The sequence below is a fragment of the Mixophyes fleayi genome, chromosome 6 (assembly GCF_038048845.1).
Source record: "Mixophyes fleayi isolate aMixFle1 chromosome 6, aMixFle1.hap1, whole genome shotgun sequence".
Classification (NCBI taxonomy): Eukaryota; Metazoa; Chordata; class Amphibia; order Anura; family Limnodynastidae; genus Mixophyes; species Mixophyes fleayi.
Genome location: NC_134407.1, coordinates 125,055,351 through 125,067,509, shown reverse-complemented (window position 1 = coordinate 125,067,509; position 12,159 = coordinate 125,055,351). Strand labels below are relative to the sequence as shown.

General features: G+C 44.3%; 2 protein-coding genes across 4 annotated transcripts in view; both read left to right on the top strand.

Moving 5' to 3' along the window:
- The window catches only part of PATL1 (PAT1 homolog 1, processing body mRNA decay factor), a 38,738-nt gene extending 27,981 nt beyond the window's left edge, over positions 1-10,757 (top strand). For all 3 annotated transcript variants that reach the window (XM_075217285.1, XM_075217284.1, XM_075217286.1), the window contains 3 exons: positions 977-1,065; positions 4,840-4,989; positions 10,364-10,757. In XM_075217285.1, coding sequence (XP_075073386.1) covers positions 977-1,065; positions 4,840-4,989; positions 10,364-10,382 — 258 coding nt within the window. In that variant the 3' untranslated portion in view covers positions 10,383-10,757. The remainder of the gene's footprint in view (positions 1-976; positions 1,066-4,839; positions 4,990-10,363) is intronic.
- Positions 1,555-4,111, top strand: LOC142161561 (uncharacterized). The gene has a single exon (XM_075217287.1). The coding sequence runs from the start codon at positions 2,519-2,521 to the stop codon at positions 3,581-3,583; it is 1,065 nt and encodes a 354-aa protein (XP_075073388.1). The 5' UTR covers positions 1,555-2,518; the 3' UTR covers positions 3,584-4,111.
- Positions 10,758-12,159: the final 1,402 nt, after the last annotated feature.

Here is a 12,159-nt window from a genome sequence, read left to right as displayed (position 1 = left end):
ATATCTACAGTTCAAGAAGTTGCTGGGTACGCAGCCATCATCCACTTACTGCAAGTATCGCATTATCTTAATGACTTCTTTTTCTATGTCCCTTTACTACAGCTGACACTGTGGGGAAGGAATTCTGTGAAATGTAGGTTAGTATATAATACAGTGTAACATTCAAAATCCTTCCTCCTGGAAACCGGACTATTCAACATTAAGCAAAAATAATTTTATTGCATTATCTCCAGTGGACTATCATTAACCTGGAAATATACAGTGGAGAGTAGATTTGTCAACTGGCTTGACATTTGGCTGAACTTTTATTTTAGATGTGATTTGATATGGGTTGTTAACAATCAAACAGAACGTAATTATTATGTAAATTTTTGTACAATTTTTTTTTATTTGTATCAAGTGATTTTATGCGGTTTTATAACATACAAGTCATTGTTATAATTGTCAGTGTTTAATAGAATTTGTTATGTGGAAGGCAGTTACGTTAACTCAAAATTTTACGTCTTAATTTTTCATCCTCAATCAGAGGAAAAAATATTATTTGTTTGCTCATACCGACATCAAAAACCCCACTAACATTTGGCATAAATATATAAAGACATTATTATTAGTCAATGAGCGCCTAACTATTAATCTAAACAATCTTTCCCCCACACTGCAACAACTTCCCTCTCATTGAGTTGTTGTCTCTCGGAATACTGGAGAACAAGAATCTAATTTAGCCAGACACATAATTCACAAAATTAGACAAGGCTGTGGCTTATTAGCACATTTGGAAAGTGGCTCATAAGTCATCTTCTGAAGAGCTGATCCAATGTCAGCCTTTGTGGCCATTTTCTGGACACGCTCTGAGATTTTTCTGAGATATAAGCCTAGATTTGTTTGGCTGTTACAAATGAAGTTCACGTTCTTAAAAAAAAAAAAAAAAATCTTTGATGTGCGTACAACTGACTGTTTTCAACCCTTTACTCGATAGTTCGGACTCACTCTCCTTTGCCAGATTCTGGATCGAAGTGAAGATTTGTTGAGCTCTGAATGCCCTACAACATTAAACCAATCTCTCTGGTAAGTATTGTTTTGTTTAACTAACAGCTTTGTTCATCACCTGAAATCATTAATTTCTTAAAGGGCCACTCCTCAAAATTGTGTATAATACAAAAAGTGCATGTTTCAGCTCAATGATTTATAACAATACACTTATTTGGTCTCTACTCAAGAGCTAGTGCGCTCTCCTCCCCTTTTCACTCCCTCGCTCTCCTCCCCTTTTCACTCCCTTGCTCTCCTCCCCTTTTCACTCCCTCGCTCTCCTCCCCTTTTCACTCCCTCGCTCTCCTCCCCTTTTCACTCCCTCGCTCTCCTCCCCTTTTCACTCCCTCGCTCTCCTCCCCTTTTCACTCCCTCGCTCTCCTCCCCTTTTCACTCCCTCGCTCTCCTCCCCTTTTCACTCCCTCGCTCTCCTCCCCTTTTCACTCCCTCGCTCTCCTCCCCTTTTCACTCCCTCGCTCTCCTCCCCTTTTCACTCCCCCTTGCCAAAAGCACCAATATAAGTGGTTTGGGGAGCACTATTGAAAAAGTGGAAAAATGCCTTTAAGGCAGCAATGTTAATTTCTCTTTCATCCATCTGGGGGACACTGCTAACCCTGGGGTTGAGTAGGGTAGGGAGGAGTTTGGCACCTATATAGTTAATTTTTTTAAGCTGCCGACTGGCCCCTCCCCCTGCCAACCCCCATGTAACTCAATTTTATGTAGGTGCCCAAGAAGATTGGGCTGAAGAGAGAAAGCTGTGCACAGTGAAAGAATTCACTGTGCTTAGGGTTTTTATTGATTTAAAAATGTTTTTTCATTTTAATATAGAGAAGGGACGGGGTGCTCTGTAACACAGAGCACACTCGTTCCGGAGAAACAGCTGTCAGCAGGGAGCCTGTACAGACCGCTGTCATACACTGCTGCAGGGTCCGGCGCTCCCAGTGGCAGAGAGCGCCGGGACGACTGCTGTCCCCAGGGGGCCATGTTGACAGGAGGCTGGAGCGTACCAAGTCCCCTCCTCGAAAAAGGAGGAGGGGGGACTTGGTGAGATGGCCGCACTGATGCTAGGCGATTCTACTTAGCAGAGAAGTAGAAATCGCTGGCATACTGCATAAGAGGCAGAGAGAAGAACGGAAGGAGAGTTGTCTACAGAACTCCCCCACCCTCTGAAGGAGCGTGTGGAGGATTCCTCTGGCGCCAAATATCGAGGGGGAAAGGAAACAGCAGCCATTCTGAGAAGGATTTGCAGTTGCTGACAGGCTTGTCTCTGCTAAGTACAATTTATTCTCTCTATATTTACTAGATAGGTAAGTATAGGCATTGTGGACACACACATTGGGTAGAGCTTAATTTTCTGAGAGATTATAGCTCTCCCTTTTTTGTCAGAAATACTATCTGTTGACCTGTTCATAGATTAGTTAGTATTTTCTGTGAAATATCTTGTGTCTGTGCCTGTTCTTTGATTGTGTGTGACTTTATTTTCTGCTCAATAATGGCTAAGAATAGTAAAGCAACATGTGCCAAATATTTTGCCTGTTCCAAATGTAATGCTAAATTAGCTGGTGAACATCTGGACCCAGGGGTGCTTTGTGCCGGTGGCGCAGCGACGCCTGTAGTGGCGCAGCCTAGGGACAGCTCTATTCAGGTGGGAGATCTACCTGAGTGGGTGGCTGCTTTGACATCCACGAACGCCAGTCTCAGAGGGTGGGGGGCAGTGGTCCTTCATTTGAGACTGGTCAGTACAGGAGTCTGTTCTGCCTATAAATGTGCTGGAACTGATGGCAATTCTGAAGGCATTGCAGTGAGCACAGAGTGTTTTGCAAGGAAGGCCAGTTCGCGTTCAGTTCGACAATGCCATGGCAGTGTCATACATAAACAGACAAGGAGGCACCAGGAGTGCAGGAGCAATGAAGGTGACGTTTCAGATTTTGGCTTGGGCCAAAAGATACGTACCTGCGTTGTCAGCAGTTTTCATCCCAGGAATTCAGAACTTGCAGGGGGATTATCTAAGTCGGCACAAAGTTCTTCCGGGAGAGTGGGCTCTTCATCCAGAAATTTTTCAGTCGTTGGTAGACAGGTGGGGACTTCCAGATCGAGATCTGATGGCGTCATGCGTAAACAGAAAAGTTCCAGAGTTTTGCGCAAGAGATCCACTAGCAGTGGTGGTGGATGTGTTAACAATGCCATGGGACTTCAGGTTAGGTTACCTGTTTCCTCCCATATCAATGATTCCCAGGGTACTTCGGAGAGTCAAGCAGGGAGGTCAGCCAGTCATTCTGGTGACTCCAGCTTGGCCACGAAGAGTCTGGTATCCAGAGATCCTTCTTATGGCAGTGGGTCCGGGTATTCGGTTACCCCTTCGGAAAGATCTACTAATTCAGGGACCATTCTTGCATCAGGATCTAGCCAGGCTGAATTTAACGGCATGGCTTTTGAGGCCAGTCTGTGGAAATCCAGAGGGTTTTCTTCGAGGGTTGTTGATACCCTCATCAAAGCCAGGAAGCCAATTTCGGCTCATTTACCATTGTATCTGGCGTACATACATAAGATGGTGTAGGGATAAGATTTGCAGTTCAGAATATTTTCATCTTGCGAGGTTTCTTGCTTTTCTTCAAGATGGCTTGGATGCAGGTATTCGATTAGGATCTCTAAAGGTTCAGGTGTTGGCACCGTCTGTATTTTCACAGACGTTTGGCTGAGATCCGGATGTTAAGACTTTCTTACAGGGAGTTCTTCATATCCAACCTCCCTATGTTCCACCAATGGCTTCTTGGGATCTTAATTTGGTCCTTTTATATGTTGCAAGAGCCTCCGTTCGGACCGTTGCAGTCGGCAGTTATGGTTCTTAACTAGGAAGGTGGGCTTGGGCTGCACGAAATGGGGCCTCAGCGGATCAGTTATGCAGAGCAGCCACCTGGTCCTCGGTCCATACTTTCACAGAATCTTACCAGTTTAATGTCTTTGCGTCTTTGGATGCCTTATTTGGCTGTAGTGCTCTACGTACTGGACTATCAGCGGTCCCACTCTTCTAAGGGGCTGCTTTAGTAGGTCCCCAGGGTTAGCAGTGTCCCCCAGATTGATGAAAGAGATGAGGCTTTTTTATACTTACGGTAAATATGTTTCTCTGATTCCATCTGGGGGACACTACGTTCCCTCCCTTCTGTTTTCTTCTGTGTGTTCTTGGTTGATTGGCCTTTCTTCTTGGCGCTTTTTAATCAAACTGAGTTACATGGGGGTTGGCAGGTGGAGGGGCCTGTTGGCAGCTTAATTTTTTTTTAACTATTTAGGTGCCAAACTCCTCCCTACCCTCTTCAACCCCAGGGTTAGCAGTGTCCCCCACATGGAATCAGAGAAATCCTTTTTTTATGTTGCCTCTCTCTATCACTTGCTTGTGAAATAATTGGATACCAGAATTGTAAAAGAAATATCTTCCCATGTAACTTTTATTCTACATATGTTAAAACACCTTGATAATGATGAATCATTATGAAGTCTGATCAAAGGGTATGTGTAAATATTTTATGTGTAGACTTCGACTGATGCAAACGTATGAACAAAAACAAAAGCTTGCACTGTTTGTCTTCATTCTTTAACTTTTTGCTGTTTACATGGTTACGCAGAATTTGACAACTGATAATTTAAATTAAATTTAATACAAATAACATGAATTTAAACAAAAAAGATTAATTTGCTTCATATGTGCAACTCTATTATGATTTGAAGGACATGTGGGAAAAAGTTATTCTTAGTGTAAGGCAGAATTTGATCACGCTGAAGTCTGTGTTGCTGAAGCATGTATCGTTTGTCTTTCAGGACACCGCTGGTTGCACAAGTCGCCCATTGCATTCTGCAAATCCAAGCAACCTCTCTGCCTCAGCCTCTATGCTCCCCATCTACGGCTTTGCTTCACTTTTCACGGTACCTCGATGATCAGAGTCTTGGGCAGCTGCAGTCAAAGTTCAGGTGAATATACTATGTCTGAAATGCCAGTGTGGTTTGTTGAGTGGTTGGATAAATATACAGAGAGAGATTATCTTTCTTTTTTTTTTTTCTTTTAGCAGTGGGCATGACCAATCTAATTTAACAGTTATGTTGGTAGCTGGAACTATTATGGTGATTGTCTTTGTCAATATGTATACACACACCAGCACCAGCTTTTTGTTGTTGTTATATGCTTGTTTTTAGCAATAGAAGTTTCACAGAAATATGTTTGAAGGTGGACTGAGTGTTTTTAGTGGCAATTTTGCCATTTGATATTAAGAGATTCTAGGCAGGCGCTGGTGTGCGTATACATATTGTCTTTGGTAGAGGTTAGCAAAACTCTTGTCTCTCTATCCTCCTCTGGGGGATACCGGGGACATTGGGGTATAGAGTAGGGACAGGGCGAACTGGCACTTTAAACTTCTGTTTCCTAAGCCCTAGCTCCTCCCCCTCTTTACCCCACTTCCTGTAAGCCTCAGTTTAGTTTAAGTGCCCGGCGAACGGGCTGCGTCTGGGCTGATTAGCAGCCCACTTCTGTTAATTTTGATACGGAATATGCTTTTTTTTTTTTTTTTTTTTTTTTTTTTAACCTCTGTGCCTAACAGCCGCCAGATCAATGAGCTAAGATGCGGCTGTCAATCACCGCTCCCCCGTACCTGCCGGCTGTCGGCTCTGGTGTGATGAGTCCGCATTGGCGGACAAGTGCAGCGGTTCTGTCCCCATGGCCTGCAGGTTTAAATATTAGTACTTCTGCGGCTTATATGCTTACTGGCCGGGGGTCACAGGGCGCAGGAGTTTGCTGTGTACAGCGCGCAGCACGGACGGCTGTGCGCTGTCTGCAGGCGTGGATCGGAGGTGTCTCTTTTGCCAGCCCCCTCTCCCAACATTCTAATGCCCTCCTAGGAGCCAGGCACAGTCGCCGCAAGCTGTCCCCGTCGTCCTGATCTGACAGTAGCGGTCGGGGGGCAAAAGTTCAGCTTGGACCTTGTCAAACACATCCGCGAAGTCTTGAAATTGAGGAGGAAGTCCCAGATGAAATGTTTTCGTGGAAGAAGAAAGAATCTTAATCGGCTTGACTTTAGTTCGAAAATTGGTCCGAGATTGAGATCCCCAGGCCAAAACTTCAGAGGTATTCCAATCCAGACTGGGAGAATGTACATGAAGCCAGGGTAGACCTAGGATAATGGGAGTAGTCGAGTTTAGTAAAACGAAGAATGAGAGGATTTCAGAATGCAGAACCCCGACACGGAGAGTGAGGGGCTTGGTTTGATAGCGAACCATACTTCCCGGGAGTTGAGAGCCGTCAATGGCAGTGATGGTTACAGAAGTCTCCAAGGGAACAACTGGAATAGAGCATTGTGATACAAGAGACCAGAAAATAAAATTTTCTGCAGCACCTGAGTCCACCAGTGCTTGGGAGAATTTTTCAGTGGAAACCCATAGTATGGAGACTGTGAGAAGACAAGCAGAGGATGAGGAGGCTTCAAATGTCCCCAGTCTGACCTCCCCAGAGCAGACTAGGGCCTGGCATTTCCCGACCTCCTAGGACAGGAATTCAAGAAGTGACCAGACTCATCACAATAAATACATAAGTTGTTTAAGCGTCTCCTTTCTCTTTAGGTGTTAACCGAGTTCTCCCAAATTGCATAGGCTCTTCAAGAGTAGGGGAGGTTGAGTGGGGACAGATGAGCGGTTAGAATGTTCCTTCTCAGCCGACCTTTCGCGGAAACGAAGATCCACTTTATTACAAAGTGAGACCATAGCATCCAATGTGGTAGGAAGTTCCTGAGATACCAGTACATCCTTGATTTTGTCCGATAGGCCTTGCCAAAATGCGGCTACCAAAGTTTCATTATTCCAGGACAGTTCTGAGGAGAGGGTATGAAATTCTATAACGTACTGAGCAACTGGTCTGCTCGACGTCCAGCAGCAAAGCCTGTAGACAAGCAGTCCGCATGACGGGCATTTTGCTCCTCCGCTGTCGCCAGTGGTGGGAGCCCGTCTTCTCTCGTTCAGGGATCGGTGGTTTCAGTCTACCACCGATGTCTGGGCTGGGGTTGTGGTGGCCCGGGGATACAAGATGGATTTGCTCGGTCTTCCTCCCAGGCGGTTCTTTTCCACAGGGCTTTCCACTTGTCCACGAAAACAATTGGCTTTACGAGAAGCGATCCAATCCCTCCTCTCTTCCGGAGTGATTATTCTGGTGCCAGATTCTCAAAGAGGTTTGGATTTTGATTCCAACCTTTTTTCTTGTACCAAAGCCAGACAGCTCGTTCAAACCCATTCTGAATCTGAAATCATTGAACACCCATAGTGCCCAGGTTCAAGATGGAGTGTTTGCGCTCGGTCATTCACGGCATGGAACAAGGAGAATTCATGGTGGCTCTAGACATCAAAGATGCCTATCTGGAAGGGTCATCAGTCCCTCTTGAGGTTTGCATTTTGATCAGAGCACTTCCAATTTCAGGCTCTTCCCTTTGGTCTGGCCACGACCCTGTGTATCTTCACCAAGATCATGGATGTCATGGCTGCTCTGCTGAGGTCCAAGGGGTATTATAATCAACCCATACCTGGACTATCTTGTTTTAAAGGCAGATTCTCTTGAGGCGCTTCTGTCGCATATCCAAGTAGTGATCCAGACTCTAGAATGTTATGGTTGGATTCTCAACCTCAAGAAGTCCAGTTGATCCCATCCCAGCGGATGATCTTTTTGGGTCTTGTATTCGACACCCGACAACGACGGGTGTTCTTACCCCCAAGACAATATTTTAGCCTTGCAGAAGATGGTGAAATCTCTGTTGGCGGCAGAGCAGCACTCTGCGCTCTTTGGCATGAGAGTTCTGGGCAAGATGGTATTGACTTTCGAGGTGGTCCAGTTTGATCAGTTTCATGCACGGCAGTTCCAGTTGGAACTTCTGTTGCGATGGAACAAATCCCATCTGAACCTGGCAGGCCAGGAATTCTGCCTGTCTCCGCAAAGCCTTCAGTCGCTTCTTTGGTCGTTACAGAAACCAAATCTCAGCAGGGGATGCCAATTCTCAATTTGGAATTGGACCTTGATCACAATGGATGCCAGCCTTCGAGGTTGGGGGGCCGCCTGTCTTCACGCTCGGTTTCAGGGTCTTTGGAACTGAGAGCAGTGTTTCATGCTCTTATGAGCGTGCAACACTTTTGCAGGGAAGGCCAGTGAAGATTGTCAGACAATGCCACGGCAGTGGCATACCTCAATTATCAGGGCGGCACCAAGAGTCCCTTGGCCATGCAGGAGACGCACAAGATATTTTAGTGGGCCAAGGCTCACGTTCCGGCGCTCATGGCCATCTTTATTCCCAGAATAGAAAATTGGGAAGCATATTTCGTAAGCAGGCAACTCTGCATCCGGGTGAATGCTCCCTCCACCCGGAGGTGTTTCGTCAGTTGGTGGAACGGTGGGGTCAGCTGGATGTCGACATGATGGCATCTCGGTTGAACCACAAAGTCCCCCTCTTCTGCTCCCGCGCAAAAGATCCTATGGCTGTTGCGGTAGACGCCCTGTCTGTCCCTTGGAGGTAATGCTTCGTGTACCTTTTCCCATCAGTAGCCATGCTCCCAAGGGTGTCAAAAAAAAAAGTAAAGAGAGAAGGGTGTTCCAGTTCTTCTAGTAGCGCCGGATTGGCCGTGGAGGGCCTGGTACACCGAAGTGCTCTCCATGGCAGGAGCTCGGTCGTGGCGGTTGCCGCTACACCCAGACCTATTAACTCAAGGTCCCTTTTGTCATTTAGGTTTACAACGTCTGGCTCTAACGGCGTGGCTGTTGAAGCAATGATCCTGAGAGCTAAGGGATTTTTCTGAACGTGTGGTGCAAACCATGCTTCGGGCTCGTAAACCAGGTTCTGCAAAAATCTATCAACGAGTCTGGAAAACAAATATTGGCTGGTGCGAAAAGAAGGGATATCCTATTTCTTTTTTTTGCTTGGAAAGGTTACTTAGGTTCTTGCAGGACGGGTTGGATGCAGGTTTGCGCCTTGGTTCTCTTAAGGGTCAGGTGTCTGCTCTTTCGGTCTTCTTTCAAAGAAGACTTGCTGTCATACCTGATGTGCAAACTTTCATTCAGGGTGTACTCCATGTTCAACCTCCATATGTTCCTCCGGTAGCACCATGGAATTTGAATTTGGTGTTGAATGCTTTACAGCATCCGCCTTTTGAACCTTTGAATACAGTGAAATTCAAATTTCTGACCTGAAAGACTGTTTTCCTTTTGGCCATATCTATGGCACGCAGAGTTTCAGAGCTTGCTGCTTTATCTTGCAAGTCTCCACCTTGTTTTTAGGGCAGTTCTTCGAACCAAGCCCTCTTTCCTTCTTAAGGTCGTGTCTAGATTTCATCTAAATCAGGACATTGTCATTCCTTCCCTGACTAATTCTACGTCTTCGGATAATGATAATTCTATTCATTATCTCGATGTTGTCGGAGCCTTGTGCATTTATGTGCAAAGGTCACAGAAAGTGCGTAAGACTGAGGATATTTTGATTCTCTATGATGCTCACAAGAGAGGCTAGCCAGCTTTTAAAGTAACTATTGCTAGATGGATTACGGCTATATCCGTAACGCTTATAGTGGGGCTGGGGAGCCTGTCCCAGATAATCTAAGTGCGCACTCTACAAGGTCTGTAAGTGATTTCTGGGCGGCCCGCCATGGTGCCTCCAGTGAACAGCTGTGTAAAGCGGCCACATGGTCTTCTGTAAACACATTCACTAAGTTTTACAAGTTTAATGTGTTTGCATCCAGAGATGCAAGTGTTTTGGAAGGAAGGTGCTTCCTGCCATTTCTTATGTGCGCTCCCTCCCGTGAGGCAGCTTTGGGATGTCTTCGGTGTCCCCCAAAGGAGGATAGAGAAAATTGGATTTTTATACTTGTGTAAAATCTGGGTGCCCACCCTAAACGCTCTGGTTTCTCCTACTGTTTGACATGTCTTGTTTTTAAGAGAATGTTAGTGTTTCTCTCTATCTCCGCTTTCTGTGGGCTTGGTTAAACATACACTGAGGCTTACAGGAAGTGGGGGTATGGAGGAGGAGGAGCTAGGGCTTAGTAAACAGAAGTTTAAAGTGCCAGTTCGCCCTGCCCCTACTCTATACCCTGGTGTCCCCCAATGGACAAGAGAAAGAGAAACAGATTATACGCAAGTATAAAAATCCAATTTTTACAGCTTTCGCCGAGTGTACTATAAGTAATAGAAGTGCCTACTTTTTTTTTAAATCTTTTTTTATGTGTGATTTCATTTGTGATGCATTTACCTATTTTGTAATGTGGAAATCTTTTTTTTTTATACTACACTGTTCTATCACATTTCTATTGAATCCTTTCTCTTCAAATTCAGGTCTGTTCCCAGTCCGTGATAGAAAAAAAAAATGGCACATTGGACTCTTTTGCAGCAACAAACTCCGTTCCCACCCTTTGCTTCAAGGGTTTTATGTGAGATTTTATTAAGTACCCGCAGAGGTGTTGATAAAGCATTGGAGTGAAGAGGAATGGTGAAGCCCAGAAAAGAGCCTGTTTTCTTTTCATTGCCATCTACAGGACATCACAGCCAAGCCAAAACCATCAATGTGAACCAGGCTGCAGCCTGTACCATTTGTTGTGTAGAATTTTAAAGATTGGCTCTGTCATATCCTTCATTGCTAACGTCACCCAAAGGGTCTTTCAGATGAAATATATATAGCTACTCCGTGTACATAAATATAAAGTATTATTAAACCGGACTCTTAAATCACCATGTATTTGTACCTGTTCCTTTTTAGTAGTGTTAATATTTAATATATACAATGTATATGAATTGCAAGATATCTCATTCTGCTAAAAACAGATCACCATAGTCCATCAATATTTTTAAACCATTAAAATTCAAATGATAACCCATCATTCTCTTTTTATGTGATCTACATTATAAAAAGCTAAAGTCTAGCTGCTGGTCAGAGTGCAGGTATTTTGAAATCCTGCATCAAAGAGTACATAAAGAAAGTGGGGGGTTCTATAAAAATGACTTGTAAGTAGAATAAAAGTGTAATTTTTGGGGAGTACACTAAATTCTCTTAAAAATTATAATAAAAATCATTCTTTTAAAACAATTATGTTAAGATTACTTACATACAAAATATGGCTGCACATTGCTTTGGGATTTTTTTATTTTTTATTTAGTGGTATTTTAAAATTGTTTCTGGAAGACAAACCCATGCAGTACAATGCAAAAAAAAAATTTCAGATCTACTAAAAAAAAAAGTAAATAAAGGCTCTGCACTTTTTAAAAACTTGATTACATATAAATTCACCAACTTTAACTTTTACAGTGCTATACCTGATTACAGTTTCAGTGTACCAGTATTTGTAACTACATAGGTGGGGTAAAGCAGTGGAAATGTGGCAGGCTAGACATTGCCCTCTGGTACATACACTCTGCAAATTGTTTCCTCAAGGATTAATACCACTTTTAATTAAAAACTACACCGATCAACCACAACATTAAAACCACTGACAGGTGAATTGAATAACATTACATTGGCAACTGTCAAGGCATGAGATATTGGGCAGGAAGGGAACAGTCAGTCCTGGAAGTTGATGTGTTGGAAGCAGGAAAAATGAGAAAGTGTAAAGGTATGAGCAGCGCTTTGACAAGGGCCAAATTGTGATGGCTTGAAGACTGGGTCAGTGTTTCCAAATCGGCAGATCTTGTGGGGTGTTCCTGGTATGCAGTGGTTAGTATCTACCAAATGTGGTCCAAGGAAGGGCACCTAAGACTCACTAATGCGTGTAGGGAGTGAAGGATGGTCCATCAGTCTCAATCCCACAAAAGAGGTTCTGTAGCACAAAGTCTGTAAAAGTTAATGCTGGCTATAAAAGAAAGGTATCAGAACACACAGTGCATCACAGGTTGGTGCGTAGCCACAGACCGGTTAGAATGCCCATACTGACCCGACCACCCCAAAAAACATCTACAATGTGCACAAGAACTCAACCATGGAGCAATGGAAGAAGGGGGCCTGGTCTGATGACTCACATTTTTTTTTCTCTGTCTTCCTTTGGGGGACATTGGGGTATAGAGTAGGGACAGGGAGAACTGGCACTTTAAACTTCTGTTTAACTAAGCCCTAGCTCCTCCCCCTCTATACCCCACCTCCT